Here is a 22,491-nt window from a genome sequence, read left to right on the forward strand (position 1 = left end):
GGGGTGGTCTTGATATGACACGGAGAGACAGGACAAAACAGGCAGAGCGTCTGAGCACAGCAAACGCCCCCCAGCCCGTCCCCCCTGCCCAGGCTTAAGGTTCGTCTTAAGAATGGAACAGAGGCGACCTACGTCCCCGCCAGGATGCCCTCAGGGATTTGACAAAAGACCGGACTAAAAACAAGTAGGAGAGGGGCCCCTGGGTGGCTCAGTCCGACTTCAGCTCACGTGATGATCTCACGGTTCGCGGGTTCGAGCCCCGTGTCGGGCTCTGGGCTGACGGCTCGGAGCCTGGAGCCGGCTTGGGATTCTGTGTCTCCCTCTCTCTCTCTGCCCCTCCCCTGCTCGCGCTCTCTGTCTCTGTGCCTCGCAAGAATGTCTAAAGATTAAGAAACAAAATCTTTTTTGAAATAAAAACAATAAAAATCACTAGCAGGCCATAAAACGTTAAGACCCACGGGGTCCAGCGTGGACACAGAGCAGCCCTCACACGCTGCAAGTGAGTCGATCAGGAATGTGCAACCCAGCACCCAGACCTCTGCAGCCAATAAGGCAGATAAGGGGGGAGGGGGGCACCCAAAACCTCATAAACAAGGAAGTTGCGGGCCGTCCTCAGGCATTCACTTTCGAGTGCCTCCTCTCTGTTAAGACAGTTTGCACATTTCCTTCCTTCTGGATGTTTTCTTCTAATCGATTTTTGCCTCCTGCTCACTTTGCATCAATCTTTTCATTCTCCAGTGTGGGAAGACAGCAGATCCGGGGCGTTGAGGTAAAAACATGCTGCCACACTGGGATCTCCTCGCCACGATCCCCCAAGAGGAGGACCGTCAGAAGGAGACAGGGGTTGTTTCAACCCGAGGGCCCGTGTCAAACGCTTCCTGCCCACAAGACGGATCACGGGAAACCACCCGAGCTCGTCAGTGATCGACGGCCATCCTGTGGCCGACAAAGGTCTCCCGACCAATGACCCTTGGCTCCCGTCAGCCGTCAACCCCAACCGGATCATAAATGATGACCTGGTTTCATCCCTCTGTCCTCCCGGAAGCTTGTGATGTGGTGTCCGTGGGACAGCCTCACCCAACATCTCAGCCAGAGCTGATTTCGGGAATGTGTGCAGCTGCACCTGGGGTCACAAGGGGGCTCCACACTTGGTGTAACGGTCTCCTGCCGCCATCTTGAAATGCTTACTCATGTTTGCACAAGCAGCCAAAGTTGGCCAAGCCCTCCCACACTGTAGGGTTTTCGGTTTGTTTGTTTGTGCGTAGCCAAATGCGTGTGTGGGTGTCTTCAACCGCTAAGTTTTGGGGTAAGATCTTACACATAACTGGAACCATTATACGTCTTAGAATTAAGACGGATGCAAGTTTTGCCATGGACCACGTTCATGTAGATGTAAAAAATGACCAGGAGTTTCGTTATCTCAATGCACAGCCTTTGGAATGCAGTTAGCCTCACCAAAAGTCTAGGACAACTCTTTCCGGCCCGTGACCGTGACTGTCATGGCCAACGCATGGAGCAGGGAAGACGCCACTCTGGGATGCTGGCCACCCACACGGTGCGAAGACACAGGGTTGTTTCCTTGTTGAAACACACGTAGAGACAAACAGCGTTCGTGTTCCAAATGCAGTTCGGGAGTGCCCCCTTATCTGTGGTTTGGCACACAGATAATCCTCCTGAGAGATTTCCAGAAGGTCAACAACAGTAGCCTAACTCTACGTCGGAATGCCTACATCATTCACCCCAGTTCATCTCATCATGTCACATCTTATCATCTCACGTCATCACAAGAAGGAGAAGGGGGAGTACAGAAATACGAGATGTTTGAGGGAGACAGAGAAAGACCACGTTCCCATAACTTTACAGGACTGTGTGTTGTTCTAATTCTTCTATTTTATGATTCGTTATTGTTCTTCTCAGACTGCACCTGATTGATAAACTTTGCCAAAGGCATGCGTAGGGGAAAATATAGCCCATGTAGGATCAGGTCCTGTCTGCAGTTTCAGACACACACTTGGAGCTTTGGAACGTGTCCCCCAGGATAAGGGGGAGACTCGCGGACTCTGGGAAATAGATTTGTTCTTGATTCTGACCCAGACAAGCCACAACTTAGCCCCTTCAACAAAGTGGTTGTTTTTATATTACGTAGCTTCACGTAGCTTTTGACTTCTGCAGTGGACCCAACCTACGTCACGTTTAAGAGGGGGGAAGATACACACACCTAAGGCTCACACATGACCTTTTCTGCTAAATTCAAGTACTGTTTTTAAAATAGATTGGACCACTGACAGCCACACACCGTGAACTTTCTAATATAAGAACTCTATCATAAAACACACTCTTTCTCTTGGTTGCTGTGGACACTCTGAGGAAAATGCCAGTGGTTTGCAGGCAATCCAGAGGCAGTAAAGTACAAACAGCCTAGACTCAGAACCAGAAAGACTTGGTTCTCATCCCAGCCTGCCACTCATGAGCTCCATGGGCCCAGGGAGTTTCCTTATGAGCTGAAATAGGCTAATCACTCCCTACCTCATAGTTTCTCCCATGTGAAAATAGACTATAAAATGGTACAACATTGTCTAGTATAAGGTTCTCGTTTGTTTGTCCGTCCATCCATCCATCTATCCATCCTGTATCCATCCATCCATCCTCTATCCACTCACCCAGTCATCCAGCCAGCCACCCATCCATCCATCCATCCACACATCCATCCATCCAACTGTCCATCCAACCATCCATCCGTCGACCCATCCATCCATCTATCACCCATCCATCCACAATCTATCCATCCTTCTATGTGTCCATCCATCTATCCATCCATCCATCCATCCATCCATCAATCCATCCACACATCCATCTACCCATCCATCCATCCATCCATCCATCTATCCATCCATCTATCCATCATCCATCCCTCCATCCAACTGTCCATCCAACCATCCATTCATCCTTACATCCATCCATCCATCCATCCATCATCCATCCATCCACAATCTATCCATCCTTCTATCTGTCCATCCATCTGTCCATCCATCTATCTATCTATCCATCCATCCATCCATCAATCCATCCACACATCCATCTACCCATTCATCCATCCATCCATCTGTCCATCCATCCATCCATCCATCTATCCATCCATCCATCCATCATCCATCCCTCCATCCAACTGTCCATCCATCCATCCATCCATCCATCCATCGACCCATCCATCCATCTATCATCCATCCATCCACAATCTATCCATCCTTCTATCTGTCCATCCATCCATCCATCCATCAATCCATCCACACATCCATCTACCCATTCATCCATCCATCCATCTATCCATCCATCCATCCATCATCCATCCCTCCATCCAACTGTCCATCCAACCATCCATTCATCCTTCCATCCAATCCATCCATCCATCCATTCATCCACCCATCCATCCATCTATCATCCATCCATCCATCATCTATCCATCCTTCTATCTGTCCATCCATCCATCCATCCATCCATCCATCAATCCATCCACACATCCATCTACCCATTCACCCATCCATCCATCTATCCATCCATCCATCCATCCATCCATGCACCCATCCATCCATCTATCCACACATGCATCCATCCATCCATCCATCTACCCATTCATCCATTCATCCATCCATCCATCTATCCATGCATCCATCCATGCATTCACCCAGTCTCATCCATCCAGGCACCCATCCATCCATTCACATACCCATCCATGCATCCATCCATTGGCCAATCCCAGCCACCTATCTTTCATTCACCATCCATCTACCCACTCATCCATCCATCCACCCACCCATCTATCCCAGTCAGGCTCTGTGCTGACAGCTGGGAGCCTAGAGCCTGCTTTGGATTCTGTATATCCCTCTCTCTCTGCTCCTCCCCTGATCTTGCTCTCTCTCTCTCTCTCTCTCTCAGAAACAAACATTAAAAAAATTAAGAAAAAACAGAAACTAATACAGATGCAGTGCAGAGAGGTTAGCAAATACAGATAACAAAGACATCCCTCGCCTTATAAGAAATCGTCCCGACTACAGGTTTGGACAGCCCAGAGAGCGTTTCTAGGCAATGTGCACAGGTTTGGGGTGTTCTTGGTGCATTTATGTGTATCCTCCTTGGAAACCGAACTCCCCAAAATCATTCTTCAGAAGGAGAGAAGGACCGGAAGAGGTCGAGGTGTTGACAGTGGTAGGGGTCCCCACCCCGCTTCCAGGGAAAGAAAGATAAGACAGAGTCTCTCTTACAGAAGGCACGTCCGTTTAGGTGCCCCCCAACTATTTTGTGCCCCTGCACCCTTCATGCACCACTTGCTTGCAGGTGTCAGAACGACACAGAATTACAAAAACCTCAGTGGTTAACGATTTTATGGGAACCAAGGAATGGAAAAACCAGCGTCTACCCGGGCAGGAGATAACCCAACTGACTCAGAGACCGGAAACCCGGCGTTCAGCCCCTTGTGCCGTTTCCACAGTCCAGACTCACCTGGCTCGCGTTCCCAAGGAATTTCTGCAGGATTTTTACGCCTCTTTGGACTCCCCAGGCAGGACACCAGCAGGAGCCGGACTATTGATAATACTGACCCCTGCTGGCCTTTGTGAGCTCCATCAGTCAGGACCTGGACCCTGTCACCTTAAGGTGACTTCCGCCCCTTCGTGAATACGTGTGCGGCCGTCACCTTCACCACCCACCCCAGTTTTTGCAGGTAAATACACAAAGCCCTGTGGTCAACAAAGGATCGTCCCTAGAAAGTGGGAGAAGGGTTAGTGTGTGTGTGTGTGTGTGTGTGTGTGTGTGTGTTACACGGACGCAAACAGGCTCACACTGTCCCCATCCTGTCCCCAGGCGGAACCAGTATAACGCATGCAGACCAAGAAGCCTGTTCTGAGTCGAGCGCCCTCCCCCGTCCATCTGTCTGTCTCAGCCTATGCCCTCCAAAGATGTGTTCCCTGGCGTTTGGGTACAACTCCGGATGCTTCTCCAATTCATTTAATTTTGATTCTGGAACTCAGGGCTTCCTGATGTCAGAGTGTCCGGAAAATGCGATGGAAATTTTTTAGTTTGAGCCAAGGAAGGGAGCGCTTGAAAAAAAACAAAAGCCAACTTAACGAATTACAAAGAAAAGTCTTCAAAATGCCTGTGGGGATGAACATAAATTGAAAAAAAAGAAAATAAAACAACAATCCTCAAAGCCTGGCATTCGGTGCAAGTGACGGGTGATGGAGACCTAGCCCCTTGGGGATAAAATGCGAACCCTGCCTGCAGAATGTTCTGGAACATTCAGGGTGGTGTCAACAGAGGTTGAGTCCTCGCGCAGCCCATGACAGAGGTTAAGGACTGGCCAGGCTGAGGTTTTCTTTTGAAGATGACAGGGCTGGACTGGAAACTTCCCCAGGGTTGGGGAGGGGTCTCTGGGTTTTGACTTTGGTACAAAGCGGTGGTTTCTTTCATGCACGCATTATTCTGAGACTGACTTACTTCAAGGTGCCAAAAGGGCTGCACCAGCTCTGGTGTCCCTTTGCTCCACGGGAAGAGCCTACTGTTTGCCCTGGCCCAGGGTCCACATCCTCCTCTGGCCCCAAGGCTGTGGCCAGGGAGAGGGGAATGAGGAGAGACAGATGCCTTGAGCGAGTCAGTGGGGGCTGGGGGCACACGTGGTATCTGCTGGGCAGTCCACCCAGATTGACTCCCAAGGCAGATGACTGTTGTTTTGATGAGAAAGGGTTCCGTGAAATTCATGCGTCTGAATCCACAAACTGACGTTTGACTTTCTGCCGGCCTAGAAGCCAGAAAACTTCCCTGCTGCAGTTGTCTAAGGGGGGGGGGCCCTGGGGTGCAACGCAATGCCTCTGCCCTGCGCCCCTCTGTCTGAGTCACGGAGGTGACAGAAGGTGGCAGCAGCTAGGCGGGTGACCCCTGAGGGGAAGGGTGTGCTGGGTGGGAGCCTGGCCAGCCGGTAGGAGGGTTTGCAGGGCCAAAGCAGGCATCTGACTCAGGGATTTTTCTGCGGACAAGATGTTCTGCATCCTGAATACACACAGACAGAATATTAAGCTAACATCTCAATTAAATATATATATATATATTGATAGTCTGGGCGGGGGTCCAGCCCCAGCACCGCTGGCCTATGACCTGCACAGGGACCCATCAGGGCCCCAGCACCTCCTGAGGGGAAGGGGAGGGGTTTCCTGCCTCTCTCTCTCTCTCTCTCTCTCTCCCCCCCTCCTCCTCCCCACACTTTCTTGGGCAGAGGAAGCCTCTCCCCCCTCCGCACCCCCTCTCCCCCCCACAGGCCCCTCCTCCCCTGGGGCCGGGGAAGCCTCTCCCCCCTCCCCCCTCGGGCTGGAGAAGCCTTCCTCCCCCCCCCCCCCCCACCGCGTGGGCTGGGGAGAGGCTTCCGGAGGCTCCTGCAAGGGGGAGTCCCCATTAAGAGTGGGGAGTGGGGCTTGCCCTGCGCCCCCAAAGCCTGCACCCCGAGCTCCGGGCTGTGTCAGTTCAGACTGGACTTCGGGATGGGAGTGGGGTCTGCGCGGGGGGACAGGGACCCACCTCTCGCGGGAAAGGAGAGGATTTCACTTTGTTCCCCCCCCACCCCCAAGGTGGCCCCAGGGTCCCATTGGGGCAGGGAGGGGGCTCCCGCTACTTGTAATGGTTTGCTTCCTCTTCGTCGGGGGGGGAGCGGCCAGTGAGGGGCTGGAGGAGTCTGTGGACACATGGAGGGGTCCCCACTGTCCGAGCTCGGAGTTGGGGGTGGTCCCTCGCTTCTCCTCAGAACTGGGGGTGTTAGGAGCGGGTGGGGGTCCCCACCTTCTGAGCACGGCGCTGGGGGACTCCTCGCTTCTCTTCAGGGCTGCCCTGGGGGTGTTAGGGGCGGGCGGGGGCCCCAGTTTCCGAGCAGGGACGGCAGTCGCCGGCTCCTTTCGGGACCGCCCCAGGTAACCGCTCCTCCCCCGCTAGTCCCTCCCCTGCGCCCCGCCCGCCCCGGGTGCTCTCCGGGGGCCGCGGGAGGGGCGAGCCGAGACCGGGGCGGGGCCAGAGCGCGGGCCCTCCCCTCCCCGTGCTCCCCCCCCCCACTCCCTCCCTCCGCGCGCCCCGCCCCAGGGGCACTCCCGCCGCCGCCGCCCGCGCGTGCCACTCCCGGGACGGTTCCTGCGCGGCGCCCGCCGGCCGCACCATGGCTCCCCGGGCCGCCGTCGCGCTGCTGCTGGTCGGCCTGCTCGGCACGCTGGTGCCCGCTCGGGGTGAGCCATCTGTGGGGGCCTGGGGATGGGGCGGGGTGCAGGGGGCGCGGGCCGGCCGGGGGACCGGCGTGGGGACGCGTGTCCGGGGACCCCCACCACCACCCCGGGGAGGGCCTCGGGGGCGCGCAGTGGGGGGCGGGTGCAGGGAACCCTTCTGCACCCCGGAACCCTCCTCCCCGCGGGACGAACGGGACGCGCTGTGCCAGCGGGTAGCCAACGCCCCGGGAGGCGGCTCCACTGTGCAACTTTCTTTCTGGGCGGGTGTGGACTTGTTCCAGAGGCCCAGGGCGCTGAGTATTTCCAAAACCAGAAACTCGGGCAGTTGGAGGTTCCCCAGGGGAGCCGGGGGGCCCTAGATGCCCGCAGGCGGATGACTTTTTAGGTCCCGGTCTCCCCCCCCCCCCGCCCCCCCATAGCGGTCCTGGTCCCCCCGGCGCTCTCCCGGGCCCCAGTCTTTGTTCCAGCTTGGGGAGCCACGCCCTGCACTCCGGGCCTAAATTTGGACTGGGCTGTGCAGCCGGCTCCAGCCGGGGGAGCGGGGGTGGGGGGACTTAGGGCGAACTTGGAGCGCCGGGCGCACTCACCAGCCCTGTGTGCGCACGCTGCCCTGGGGACCTGGGCGCTGTGCTGCGCGCCCGCTGGAAACAGACGGGTGGCCTCAGCAGATTTGCGTGCGCTCCAGGAAATAATTCGGAAAACGTGGGGAAAGTGTCGGGACACCAGGAGACGGAAAGGGGTCGTGACCCCACCACGCTCGCTTTGCGCGCCGGCCCGGCGTGTTTCTGCTCCTTTGCCTGTGTTTTCGGGGCGTTCGCCTTTGCGAGCGCAGCTGGGATCATGTTTCTCTCTGTCTGTCTCTCTCCTTTCCAAAGGAGAGCTGGATTTTGCTGGACGTGGCGTTTTTAAAGCCTCCCCACCCCACCCCCGGACGATTATTATGATTTTTTTTTTCCTCCTGTTAATATGGCCAGATTTTTAGGGCACAGCCAGACGGGGCAGAGTCTTGTCAGCACAGGTCTGATGATGAGAGGAGGACACATTTTGGGAACAGGGATCGCGACACGAGGTCTGGATTGTGCTGGGAAGGTTCCTTGTGTTAGTGACGTCTAGCTCCGCGCGGGGGCGGGCGCGTGGGGTTATGTTTTGCGTCCTTGGCCTCCTGCTTGGTTCAGGAAAGACCTGCGATGTGGGGAACGTTTGCGCTTTTGTTTTTTTGTTTTTTTTGTTTTAATTTTTTTTTCAACGTTTATTTATTTTTGGGACAGAGAGAGACAGAGCATGAACGGGGGAGGGGCAGAGAGAGAGGGAGACACAGAGTCGGAAACAGGCTCCAGGCTCTGAGCCATCAGCCCAGAGCCCCACGCGGGGCTCGAACTCACGGATCGCGAGATCGTGACCTGGCTGAAGTCGGACGCTTAACCGACTGCGCCACCCAGGCGCCCCGACGTTTGCGCTTTTGAAACGGGCTTCATGCCCGCCCTGCGCTGGCTGTAGGGAAGATGAATTCTGGTCTGTGGGGGATGTGTTGGAACACTTTACAGCCTGCTGGGGAGGGCCTGGCATGCGTTTCCAAGTTGTGCCGCTGGGGTTGGAGGAACATGAAAACAGGCCCACGGGACACAGGGCTGCAAGAAAAGGGGACCGTCCCAGAGTCCAAGACCTGCGTGGGGTGAGGGGGAAAGTCTGCAGTAGCCATGGATTTTGCTCACAGCTCTGGGGTTCCGGGTCTGGATGGGGGGCAGCCTTAGATTCTTGGGGCCCCAAACTAGTCCTTTTGTGACTGGAACCTGCCTCCGATTCTGTGTCTCCCTCTCTGTCTGCCCCTCCCCCCGCTCACACTCTGTTTCTCTCTGTCTCTGTCTCTGTCTCAAAAGTAAATAAACGTTAAAAGAAAATAAGAAAATTACTGGTGACCCCGTGGTGGGGGAGGCGATGGGAGCCAGCCTTGCCCCAAAAAAGCAGAGAAAGAATGGGGCTGTAGTACGCGTCCCAGCCCCATCCGTGTGGTCCTTCCGGCCACCTCCTTACCGGTGGGGGTTGGGGGCAGGACTGTGCTGCTCCCAACACACCAATGGGTTTTGATCACGGAAGCGCTTTGGAGTTGGTGAAGGTCAAAACACACTTTCCTACAGAAATATGTGTCTGGCTTGGGCTCCACGTTGGCTGTAAAAGCCCCTTGAGCCTGGGGAGGGACCTTTGCTTTTAATAGTACAGGGCGGGTTTCAGAGGCCTTGGGACCCGGGATCCCGGCTTCCTGGGTTTCTTCTGAAATTCCCTCTGGAGTGGAGACCCTCGGAAGGAAACAAGAGTCAGTTTCGACTCTCCCAGAGCAGGGATTTCACCATGAGGGGGAGGGGGGCCCCTCGTATGTGGTGGGTGGAGACCACAGACCATTGGCTTCAGCCTACAGTCCCCAGAAGCCCCATCCCAGGGAGAATGTCAAAAGCGAGCTTTTTTTGTGCACCTTCCTGGTGGCTCTCGTCTGGTCTCTGCCTTTCTTGCTAGAAGATATGGCCCTGACGATCCCGCCTGTTTGCCTGCCTGCCCTTTGGGCTCTGATAAAACTTAACTGCCCTTCACTGACCTCTGCCCTGTGGCTTTTGTTTTTTTCAGTCTTCAGTCGATGCTGCTAACACTTTGTGTGTGTGTGTGTGTGTGTGTGTGTGTGTGTATCTCGAGATAGGAAAACAGTTTTTGTAGATTTTTTTTTTTATCTTCATCCGGATTCTCTGTTGGCTGCCTGCTCTCATTTAGTAAAGAATGTGGCTCATGCACTACGTTTTAACCAAGCCCGCATCCAGGAGTCCGGGCGGGATGTCGAGCGGGATCTGGGGGGGGGGGGGGGGGGGGGCTCTGGTTCTCACCCACGTGGGGATCCTGGTGTTTCCTCCCGCGGAGAGTTTCCAGTTCACGTGGCTTCCTGTAGGGGGAAAAGAGTCCTAGGTGCTTTGTGACTTACGCTGACGGGCGTTTGGAGGCTCAAAATTCCTCAGCTTTTTGGGTCTGCGTGGAATCATCCCGATGCTCACGGAGCGGAGGAGCGTTTTACAGGGGGCCCAGCGCGTGCGTGGGGGGGGGGGTGGACAGACACACGGGGCGCAGGCCGCCTCCCTGGGTCCTCCTGTGCTTTGTTCTGACATCTGGGCGCCTGTCCCACGTGAATCAGAGATCCTTCAGGGCCGTCCTGACCCAGTTCTGGGGTTGACAACAGAGTGTGTGTTTATGGGGCTCCAGAAGTCCTTTCGGGGGCGGCGGGGGCAGGGGGGGAGTGTGGGAAACACGTTCCACATACAGAGGGGCTTTTGCGAAACACCAGAATGACACAGGCTTGACAAGGGCCAACAGGCATTTTAATCCCCAGGGAACCTGCGGAAACAAGTCTTTCCTGCTGGTGTTACTTGTCGGAAGAAATGCAAAGGGACAGGAAGGGTGTTGTTGTGGGGTTGTAAGCACACACCAGGTCTCCTCCCCTTCCAGACAGCGTTTCCAGGGAAGGAGAGGGGCCAGAGAGCAGTGTGGTTATGCAGCAAGCTTGTGACCAAAACACCGTGCCTGCGTGTGTGTGCGTGCGTGCGCGTATGCATGTATTGTGTGTGCATGTGTACGTGTGTGCGCGTGTGTATGCATGCACTGTGTGTGCGTGTGCGTGCGTGCATGTATGTGCGTACTGTGTGTGCACGTGTACGTGTGTGCATGCGTGTATGTACTCTGCACGTGTGTGCGTGCATGTATGCATGTATTGTGTGCACGTGTGTGAGCGTGCGTGTGTGTATGCATGCATTATGTGCGTTGTGTACGTGTGTGTTTATGTGCATGTGTGTATGCATGTATTGTGTGCGTCTGTGCCTGTGCGCATGTTTGGGTGTGTGTGTATGCAGGCTTGTGCACACCTGTGTGCACGCACACGTGTTTGTGTGTGCACGAGTGTGTTGGTACGTGTGCACATGCTGCATGTGTGTACATATGTGCTTGTGTGAGTGCTTGTGCGTGTGTGCCCACACATTGTGTGGATGCACATCTGTGCACATATGCATGAATGTTGAGAGTCCACGCGTGTATGTGCACGCTTGTGTGTATGCACGTGAGCGTGTGTGTGTAGGCGTGTGTCCGAGTGCGCGCGTGTGTATGTGCACGCTTGTGTGTGCATGCGTGCATACATGTGTGTGCAGGCGGGTGTGTCCGAGTGCACGCGTGTGTATGTGCACGCTTCTGTGTGCACAGGTGAGCGTGTGTGTGTGTGTGCAGGCATGTGTGTCCGAGTGCGCGCGTGTGTGTGCATGCTTGTGTGTACGCATGTGTGCAGGCGTGTGTCTGAGTGCACGCATGTGTACGTGCACGCTTGTGTGTGCACAGGTGAGCGTGTGTGTGTGCAGGCGTGTGTCCGAGTGCGCGCGTGTGTACGTGCACGCTTGTGTGTGCGTGGGTGAGCGTGTGTGTGTGCGCGCGCAGGCGTGTGTACGAGCGCACGCATGTGTGTGTGCGCGTGTGCATGCATGTGTGCACACGCATTGTGCTCCACGAGCAATCCGCCCACGTGGCAGACACAGAAAACCACCACTTGACCGTGGCTCCGCTGAGACCGCCCACTGTGTACGTGAGCGGCTCGTTTAGACCCGCATTTCCTTACGCTTGAGAAAGATCCAGATTCTGGAGTCAAGGAGAATGGTTCCCTCATGTGGTTCCCTGTTTCCACCGGGGGACTCTTTTCCATTGACATCAGCCCTGACCCACAGACCAGCCCCCCCCCCCCCCCGTGAGGGCCAGGTCATAGCGCCCCCCGAGGGCCGCGCGCTGAAGGCTGGGTCGACCGTTGGTGTCCCCGTGCTGCCATATTGCTTGGGCGCGTTGGCTGATGCAACAGCCCCTCCCGGTGTTTCCCGGGTGCGCGTCGTGGGTGAACGGAGACTGACCCAGGTTCCCGTTTGGATGCAGCGAGTTCACAGTATCTTCCACCGCTCTGGACACGGAGGGCGTCCCTTACCTGAGTCTTTTGCTCTTAGCTTGCCCAGTCGTTAGACTAGATTTGGGAGATGGCGGCACGGGTGCGTTTCAGCTGCGCCTCGGCGCGACTCAGCCTTGCCACTCTCCCTAGTGTGGCCCCGCTAGATGTATTATTAAAATCCCCTAAACAGGAAACCACAGACTTCCTTTCCCCTCCCCCCCTCCGCGAGTCAGACCTCAAACCAGTGTGTTTCTCAAACGGCAGCTCGGGACCCGCTGACGGGCTGTGAGTTTCCCGGGCGGCCGGCGGGCTTGGAAAAGAAGAAAGTTCGCCAGAGGATAAACCGTCCGTTATGTTCTTCACGAGCCCCGCTAAGTGCATGCCTGAGGCTTCCGTATTCGTGACCCCGGGTGGCAGGCACAAGTGTTTAAATGCACTCGCATGATCCAGACGCCTCTCCATCACGTTCCTTTCTGGCCTCGGAAGTTTGGGATCGGATCCCTTCGTTTCCGAGAAGCGCGTGTGCAAACGTGCTGGTGGATCCTTCAGAGTACTTTTCAAAAAACAATAATTGTAATTCCTTCAGTGAACTGCCCTCCCTGGGAAGTCAGCCCAAGAACCAGAGCGGCTGCATTCGGCCCCTGGGGGAGGCATTACTCATCCCGAGATGACGAGGCCCGAGATTCCTGGCTTCTTCTTTTTGGTCCCCATCCCTGTGGTGGGATGGCTGGTCCGTGGCAAGGGCAAGGGCTGTGTAGCAGAACATATGCACCGTGGACCCGCGATATTGGCTCACAGAGAATAAGTAGCCTATGTTGTCTTTGGGACACGGGGCCTCGCGGGCAAGTCGATTTTGTAGATTCTACAAGAACCCCAAAACGGCTGGTCTCCTTCTGTGGCTGTCACCTGCCTTCTCTTAAAGAGAGGGGCTGTGTTCTGTTCTCAGTGTGAACACACACCGTGGTGTTTGCCCCAGGCTCCCCTCACCCTGGGCCCCAGCGCACCCCAGCAAAAGAAGGGAGGAGGTAAGGGGAACGATCCAAGCCAGGGAAGGAAGGAGACCATGGGGTCTCAGTGAGTGCGGCTGCAAGAGAGATGAGGCCCCAGCCCCTTCCTGCTGGGAACTTACTTAAGGACCCATGGGCCGGCTGGAGTGAGGTAGCACCTGAAGCTTGGGATTGACGATTGATTGCTTGATGATTGTAGATGATAAATGATACATTTCACATGAAGGATGGATAGATTCAAAGATTGATAATTAGTGGACAGATAGATAGATAATGACAATGGTGGGTGGATGGATGGATAGATAGACAGAATGCATGGATGGATGGATGGATGGATGGATAAATAAATGAATGCAACATGGATATATGGATATGTGCATGCATAGGTACATAGATAATGATGATGAATATAGAGGTAGATAGATAATGAAGGATGGATGGATAGATGGATACATATTATGATGGATGAATGCATGGATGATGGATGGATGGGTAGATAGATACATAATGATGAATGGATAGATGATGATGATGGACAGATATGATGCTGGATGAATGCATGGATGATGGATGGATAGATAGGTAGAATAGATACATCATGACAATGGATGGTCGAATGGATGGATAGATGGGTAGATAGATAGATAGATAGATATGATGGATGGATAGATGTATGGATGGGAGGATATATGGATGGATGGATGTTGAGGTGGATAGATACAATAGATGGATGGATGAACAGATGGACGACGGATGGATGGGTGGGTGGACACAATATAGAATCCATGAGGAGTTGGAGAGGCCTCGGTGACTGGTCTTGGGTAAGTTCCCAACAGGATTCAGGGGAGTTAAGTCTCTCTAAATATAGGACAATGTCCTGTTTTTCCCTGTGAAGCCACATTACTGAGAAAGGCATCTCCCTCTGTGGTCTGTGCAGCCACACCTGGAGAACTCAGTGCAGCTTCCAACACCTGAGCCCAGGTGGCCCCGAGGCTCTGGTCTTGCCGTCCAGCATAAACCAGATTACACAGATGGGGCTGGGCAAGAGTGATACCTCCAGACTCTCAGGGGACCCCGCTGTGGGGCCAGGCTTGAGAACCTCGGAGGTTCTCTGAGAACCTGAGGGTCACTGAGCCGGTCTGCAGGTGCATCCTTCGCTCAGACATCAGGACAGAGAACTGGCTTAATACAACTGGCTTCCTCTGCAACCCTACATGTATTTTCTTCTGTGCGTTAAAACGTGAAGTATTCTGAGAAGGAGTGCCCAGCCCTCCTAAAAGGGCCTCACGAGTCAGGGTAGAGACTAGTTAAGGGCTCTTGCATTTCTCTGACAAAAATGTTAGGGGGACGGGTATGAGACTCAAACAAACAAAAACAAGGCAGAAATGGAGAAAGGAGCATGAATCGAGAAAGATTCAGAAGATGAAATCCACAGGATTTGGTAACGGATGCAATATGTGAGGAAGGAGCTGGCAGGAGTGAAGGGGGGCTCTTCCATCTGAGAGTCTGGGCAAATGGCCATATCACAAAAGGTAGGAGTGAAGGAGGACACGTACGGCGAGGAGAAAATAATGAGACGTTCCAGATACAGAGCACTGGAGATACCACGTGTGCAACCAGAGGGAGCTGGTTTGGAAGCTGTTGTCTACGTAAGCCTGACTTGGAGAGAGGCTTGGGCGTGGCACCTTAGGGAAGGTAGTGCTGGCATCCCAAGAGGTGCACATAGAAGCTTCCTGTCCAGTAGCAGGACACAGGGTGCTAAGCTAAGGCTCATATTCCTGTCTGTATTCCCTCTCCCCGATCCCTTCCCCAGCCCCAGGCTGGCTCCCTGTGTTGTGACCCACTCCTTTCCTGGTGGGTGATATGTGCTCACGATTTGCTGTGATGAGTCCAGCTGCTTTCAGAGCAAGGAGACATGTACAGCTCCACCTGGGAGCCCCTGGAGACAGGCTGCCCTATCTCTCTTGGCCACGTGTCTACCACCCAGATAGCTATTTGTCCATCCGTCCTGTCTTTCCATCCATTCTGTCAATCTGTCCACCCATCCATCTATCGTATGTATGTATGTATGTATGTATGTATGTATGTATCTATCGTCCATCCATCCATCCATCCATCCATACATCCATCTTTCCATCCATCCTTCCATCCACCCAGCCGTCCACCCATTCAACCATCCATCCATCCATCCATCCATCTGTCCATCCACCCACCCATCTGTCCATCCATGCATCCATCCATCCATCATTTCTTTCATCTACACATTCATGTGTCCATCCATCTGTCCAGCAGCCCACCCATTTATCCATCCATCCATCCATCCATCCACCCACCCACCCACCCATCCTTCCATCCACCCAGCCACCCACCCATTCAACCATCCATCCATCTGTCCATCCACCCACCCACCTGTCCATCCATCCATCCATCCATCCATCCATCCATCCATCCATCATTTCTTTCATCTACACATTCATGTATCCATCCATCTGTCCAGCAGCCCACCCATTTATCCATCCATCCATCCATCCATCCATCCATCCATCCACCCACCCATCCTTCCATCCACCCAGCCACCCACCCATTCAACCATCCATCCATCAATCCATCTGTCCATCCACCCACCCACCTGTCCATCCATCCATCCATCCATCCATCCATCCATCCATCATTTCTTTCATCTACACATTCATGTATCCATCCATCTGTCCAGCAGCCCACCCATTTATCCATCCATCCATCCATCCATCCATCCACCCACCCATCCTTCCATCCACCCAGCCACCCACCCATTCAACCATCCATCCATCAATCCATCCATCCATCTATCCATCCATCCCTCCCCTCCATCCATCCACCCATTCAACCAACTATCCATGCATCCATCCATCCTTCCCCCATATTCATCCCTCCCCTCCATCCATCCATCCATCCACCCACTTATCCAGCCAGCCAGCCAGCCAGCCAGCCACCTACCTGTTTATCCACACACCTACCCACATACGTATCCATCTGTGCATCCATCCATCCATCCATACACCCATCTGTCTGTCCAGCTATCTGCCTGTCCATCCATTCATCAAAATACCCACCCATCCACTCACCTACCCATCCATCTACCTTTCTGTCTTTGTCTGACACATCCATCCACTGCCCCATCTACCCACCAGCCCACTCACCCATCCATGTGTCCCCTTACCCACACACCCAGCCACTGGCTCTCACGCTTGCCTTCCGTCAGCGCAGATCGAATTTCAAGTGGTATCTGTATTCTCCCCACACTGTTGGCTCGGGCGCCTGCAGAAGAAATACCTGGTCCCCATCGTCTGTTCTCTGCCTGGTGAGTGGCAGGGAAGGTACCCCTTCTGCTGCGGTGTCCTGAGGGGAGCAGGGACCAGTGTCCCCCAGAGAGGCCAGAGAGAGCTCCTCGCAGGTGGAGACCACCCTGGGCACCCTGCATACACCATCATAGCAACAGAAGCCTGAAGGGGGGAGAGGGCTTTTCAGGCTGGGGGACTGGCTTGAAAACAGCAAAGGAATGTATGGGAGACGGTGGGGCCGTGGGGAGGTCTCAGGTAGCTTGTGTGCAGGCTGAGGAGAGAGAATGCTGCAGGGACGCAGCTTATTTCTGGCTGTGGAACCACAGGGGTACGTGACGGGCGGCCTCGGTTGCCAGGATGTGTGTGTGAAACTCACCTGGAGGGTTGGAAGGAGACAGGTGCACATTCGCACTTGGCTGCGCGAGATCCCCTCGGTGATGGGCGGCGTGCAGACCCAGCTGGAGGGACACGGGCTGTTGGCAGAGTCTGCACCAAGGGATCAGAGGCGAGGGACAAGGCATCTCAAGGAATTAAAAGCCCGCAATGCCGGCGGGCTTTCAGACATCGGCGCCTGGGTCCCGGCTCACAGAGCCTCTGATCTGATTGGCCTGGAGCATGGCCTGAGCGTCCGTACTTAGGAAATCACCCGCAGCCCGAGTTGAGAACTCGCGAGGAAATGCGTCAGTCTACACCCAGGGGGAGTGACAGAGGGCTTCCTGGAGGAGGCAGCATTTTCTCGGGGCTTTGAGGCACGAATAGGCGTTCTCGCGGTAATGCACGACAGGGTCGTGGATGGATGCGCTGGTGGACACATGACCCAAGGTGGGAGAAGGTAACCACGCAAATCCCCTAGGAGCAACGATGGGACGAGTACCCACTCATTCAGCGTTCCCCACGTTTCGTGCCGTGTAACCTGCATGAATCATGTAATTAATAAGCAGAAACGTCCAGTCTCTTTTGGGACCTCGGGCCAGTTTCTGGAGCCGCAGACGGCTCCATGAGCTGATAATGTCTGCGCTTGTCTAAGGGGTCATTTGGGGCCAGTCCAGGTGGGGGGGGGGGTGCAGGGAGCAGTTGGGAGGGAGCACCCTTGGAGGCTGGGAGTCAGATAGGAGTTCGCCTTGTGGGGAGCCGTGCCTCCCCCCCGGGGGGAGGGGGCGGTGCAGATGGTCTGGAAGCAGCCACAGCGGGGAGAGAGTGGAGGGTCCTGGCCAGCAGGGCCAGCAGCCCCCAGACAGTGACAGAAGGGCAGGTGCTCCCGGTGTATTCCCAGGAATGCATTTGCACAGGCACGTCCGGGACTCTGATGTTCCCCAACGCCCCGCTCACGGGCTCACCAGACCGGTTAGGGCGACAAAGAGGTATCTGGGTCAGGCCAGCAAGCCACGTGTGATTTACGTGTTTTTTTAATGCTTATTTATTTTGGAGAGAGAGAGAGTGTGTGTGCGTGTGAGCAGGGGCGGGGCAGAGAGAAAGGGGTGGGACAGAGGATGTGAGGCTTGCTTTCCCCACTTGATTTCTGTTTTAATTCTATACTTTTGTGGGGTGCCTGGGTGGCTCAGTCGGTTGAGCGTCCGACTTCGGCTCAGGTCATGATCTCGCGGTCCGTGAGTTCGAGCCCCGCGTCGGGCTCTGTGCTGACAGCTCAGGGCCTGGAGCCTGCTTCCGATTCTGTGTCTCCCTCTCTCTCTGCCCCTCCCCAGTTCATTCTCTGTCTCTCCGTGTCTCAATAATAAATAAACGTTACAAAACATTTTTTTAATTAATCCTATATATTTGCTTATATGATTTATAACTTCTCTGTATAATTATAAGTCAGATAATTTGCCGTTTCTATAATACATTATAAATGTCTTTTGTTCCTATTGTAATTTTCTTTGTGTAAGTGACTTCTAGTTTTTATATAATTTGTCTATAGGATTTATAAGGTCTGTGTATAACCTATATAATTTGCGATTGTTGTCATTTAGTATTGTAACTATATTTACATATATTGGTATATGTAAATATAAATGTAATTTATTCTAAATTAATACCTATAATTTATTCCATATTATATATGGAATTCTATATTCTATAGACAAATATATATGAATATAGAACAGATATATTTAGAATGTGTATTACATATGTAGAATCGGTACATATTAGATATAGTTAGAATATAATAGGATATATGTATTTCCATGTAAATATACATATAAAATTTATCCCAAATTATGTCTATAATTTATTCCATATTCCATATATAATTCTATATTCTATATATGTGAATATAGCGAATTTTTTCCAAATATGTACATTATTTCTTCCAGATTCTGTGTGTAATTCCATATTTATATATACGTGAGCATATACAATTTATTCTAAATATGTCTATAATCTATTTCGCATTCCATATACAATCTTGTTTTCTATACATGTAGGTGTATATTTACAAATATATGTCTATAATCTATGTTCTATATAGAACCCATGTTCTATATAGAATTTTTTATTCTATATACATGTGAATATATAGGAGTTATTCCACACATAGGTATATGATTTATTCCATGTTCTATATACAATTTTATATTCTGTATATATGTGAATATACATAACTTATTTCAAATATATGTCTGTAAATCTATATGCTATATATAATTCTATATCGTATGCGTATGTAAATATGTATAACGTTTTCCACGTATATGTCTATAATTTAAGTTCTACATAGAATCCTATGTTCTATGTATATGTACGTATGTATAAAACTTATTCCAAACGTATGTGTATAACTTACTCCATATTCCACCTGCCCGGGGGCGGGGGGCGGGGGGTGGCTCGGGGACTGCGTGTGGCTGGGCCCGTGTCCCCACGTGACACCGATGTGAGTCGGGAGGGGCTGCAGGAGGGAGGTGCCGTGGGGGTGACTCATGCATGTGTCCTGCCAGGCGTGGCCTCGCCCTTCGTGAGTCACCCTGGGTCCCCCGAACATCTGCAGCCGTGAGGGGTGTTGGGCGTCTGGGGAGGCACAGGCTTCCGCTCACAGCGGCCGGCTTCCTCCTGGACGGGGGACTCTGTGCCTGAGTGCCGGCCCGGGGCCCAGGCTCCCGTCCGCGTGGTCGGGCCTGGCGGCCCCACGTGCTGCTGTTTCCTCCGGCTCCGTCGGCCCCGGGAGGCAGTCTGGGGAGCAGGCAGCACAGCGGGGGCTGTGTAGACGGATAGATTAAGTCAGGCTGGAAATACACTGGGCGGTGTTCCTGGCCGTCGAGTGCTGGCTGTTGAATCATTGCATTTCTTGCCAGTTCCTGTGGGGGTTTCAGCGGATCTCGATGTGTATGCGTGACTTTTCCACACATCTGCACAATCGTGCAACAGCGGGCAGCCAAGCTCTTGCTCTGGGGTTCGAGGGGGTTCTGCGTGCACAAGGGGGGTGGGGACCAGGCTGGGAAGGGGGCATCGTTCCTTTGCCCATGCGCCATGAGACCTGCCCTTGGCTGACCTTGGGGTCCTGGGAGCAGCGGGCTCCAGACTTTGTTTTGGCGACAGTATGGGGACCTTCTGCGTGGTGTGCATTGCAGAGGGTTCTGGGGGAGAACCACGGCAGAGAGGGCAGCCTGGGGCTGTGGGGGGCTGGAGGGTGCTGGCTGGCAGGGTGCCCCCACCCCTGCTTCAGGGTGACCCCCCACGTGGGGTCAGCCGCAGGGGCACCAAGGGGACCCACGAGCTCAAGGAGCTGCCCCGGCAGGTTGCGCAGGGAGAGGAGGCAGCATTTTATTAGGGAGAGTGAGTTCTGGGTCGATGGTTACAGTCAGCCAGCATGCACACACAGACCATGCACACGTATATATCCACACATACGCACACAGAGCATGCACGCGCATGTACACATGCATACACACATATGCATGCACACAGACCGTGCACACGTGTGTATATATCCACACATGCACACACAGACCATGCACACATGTGTATATAGGCACACAGAGGCCGTGCACACGTGTACACATGCACACACATGCACACGCAGAGACCATGTGCACATGTGTATATATACACCCACACATGCACACACAGACCATGCACACGTATATATCCACACATATGCACACAGACCGGGGACATGTATGTACACATGCATACACACATATGCACTCCCACAGACCGTGCACACGTGTGTATATATCCACAGATGCACACACAGATCATGCACACATGTGTATATAGGCACACAGAGGCCGTGCACACGTGTACACGTGCACACACATGCACACACAGAGACCATGTGGACATGTGTATATATCCACACACACATGCACACACAGACCATGCACACGCATGTGCACACACACATATGCATGCTCACAGACCATGCACACGTATGTACACATGCACACACACAAACCACACCTACACACGCCTGCACATGCACGCACACACACACACGCACGACAGAGGGGACAATCACAGACCTCAGCCTGGGTCACACATCGCATAGAAGCGAACACCTCCCCACCCTGACCTGGCTCCCGGGGATGTTCACGCAGCCTGAAATGTCTAGCCCTTCCTGAGCTGGGGCTGGTGTCCCTTAACATTCTGACCTCACAGGTACCGTCACTGGCCTTACAGCTGACCGGACAGCGCGATCAGGCTTCTCCAAGACTCGTCCCCTTTCCTCTCCTGCAGCCCATCAGAAACGGCTTCTGAACAGCAGCACTAAAATGACTTCAATAAACGGGGTAGCAACGGGATCGAAGAACAAGGCACATCAGGGCACTTTCCCCCCTTCTCGGGGACCCGGGAGCTTAAGCAACATTTTTGTGTGTGTTTTGTGGGTTGTCTGCTGATTCTGCAGGAAGCATAGTTCGGCTGTGTGGTCACAGACGTGGGTCACGTGAGGGGCGAGTCTTCCCTCTGTGCGTTTTCCCTCATGTGGGAACTCGTTACTCATTTAATGCAAGGGGTCTGCTGTTCAGGAATCAGGCTCGGACCAAATCACCACATTTTCTGACTCTCGTAACTGCTGCTACGTTTTAAGATCATTGCTGTTTCGAACGTCCCCCGACGTCTTACTTTTCGGGGTGTGAACGTGGACATGGGGGCCAGATGAGAAGCCCTAGCTCATCCTACGTTTTTTTTTTTTTGTTTTGTTTTGTTTTAATTTTTTTTTTCAACGTTTATTTATTTTTGGGACAGAGAGAGACAGAGCATGAGCGGGGGAGGGGCAGAGAGAGAGGGAGACACAGAATCAGAAACAGGCTCCAGGCTCCGAGCCATCAGCCCAGAGCCTGACGCGGGGCTCGAACTCACGGACCGCGAGATCGCGACCTGGCTGAAGTCGGACGCTTAACCGACTGCGCCACCCAGGCGCCCCTCATCCTACGTTTTAAAAAGCTACCAGGGGCGCCTGGGGGGCTCAGTCGGTGAATCGTCCGACTTCGGCTCAGGTTACGATCTCGCGGTGCGTGGGTTCGAGCCCCGCGTTGGGCGCTGGGCTGGCGGCTCGGAGCCCGGAGCCCGCTTCGGATTTTGTGTCTCCCTCTCTCTCTGACCCTCCCCTGTTCATGCTCTGTCTCTCCTTGTCTCAAAAATAAATAAAACATTAAAAAAACATTAAAAAAATAAGTAAATGTTAAAAAAAATTTTTTAAAGCTGCCAACCTCACAAAACCCATGAGCCCCTTTCTGTGTATTTCCTCAGTTTTCACGTTTGTACGTTTCTTATGCGTAATCAGACTTTTTTTTTCTTTTCTTTTTTGCCTCGTAGGCCAGGATTTCGATTTGTCGGATGCCCTCGACGGTGAGTGCTCTTAAAATTTCGTAGCTGTGACAAGTGGGAGGTAATGTTAAAATTTAGGCTCACACAGGACAGTGAGTTTTACCCACACGTAGTTAAGTATAACACAGCCTGTACGGGGGGGTCAATGCCTTCGTATACACCGTATACATGCTCTTGGTCTCAGTGAAAACCTTGCTCGGCAC

At 53.4% G+C, this 22,491-nt stretch overlaps 1 protein-coding gene and 1 long non-coding RNA gene across 4 annotated transcripts in view; one reads left to right on the forward strand and one right to left on the reverse strand.

The window, feature by feature from the left end:
• Positions 1 to 352: 352 nt before the first annotated feature.
• Positions 353 to 6,958, reverse strand: LOC113597155 (uncharacterized). Its single transcript, XR_003418015.2, has 3 exons — positions 6,820 to 6,958; positions 5,491 to 5,791; positions 353 to 1,646 (listed from the first exon to the last, which is right to left on the reverse strand). It is a non-coding gene; the product is annotated as an uncharacterized LOC113597155 (long non-coding RNA).
• Positions 6,959 to 7,094: 136 nt separating this feature from the next.
• Positions 7,095 to 22,491, forward strand: part of CD99 (CD99 molecule (Xg blood group)) — a 28,494-nt gene continuing 13,097 nt past the window's right edge. For all 3 annotated transcript variants that reach the window (XR_003418014.2, XM_027052873.2, XM_027052874.2), the window contains exons 1-2: positions 7,095 to 7,253; positions 22,277 to 22,309. Coding sequence is in view for 2 of the 3 variants with exons in the window: in XM_027052873.2 (XP_026908674.1) it covers positions 7,187 to 7,253; positions 22,277 to 22,309 (100 nt within the window). In the remaining variant the exon portion in view is untranslated. The remainder of the gene's footprint in view (positions 7,254 to 22,276; positions 22,310 to 22,491) is intronic.

Source organism: Acinonyx jubatus, chromosome X (assembly GCF_027475565.1).
Source record: "Acinonyx jubatus isolate Ajub_Pintada_27869175 chromosome X, VMU_Ajub_asm_v1.0, whole genome shotgun sequence".
In the NCBI taxonomy this organism is placed as follows: Eukaryota; Metazoa; Chordata; class Mammalia; order Carnivora; family Felidae; genus Acinonyx; species Acinonyx jubatus.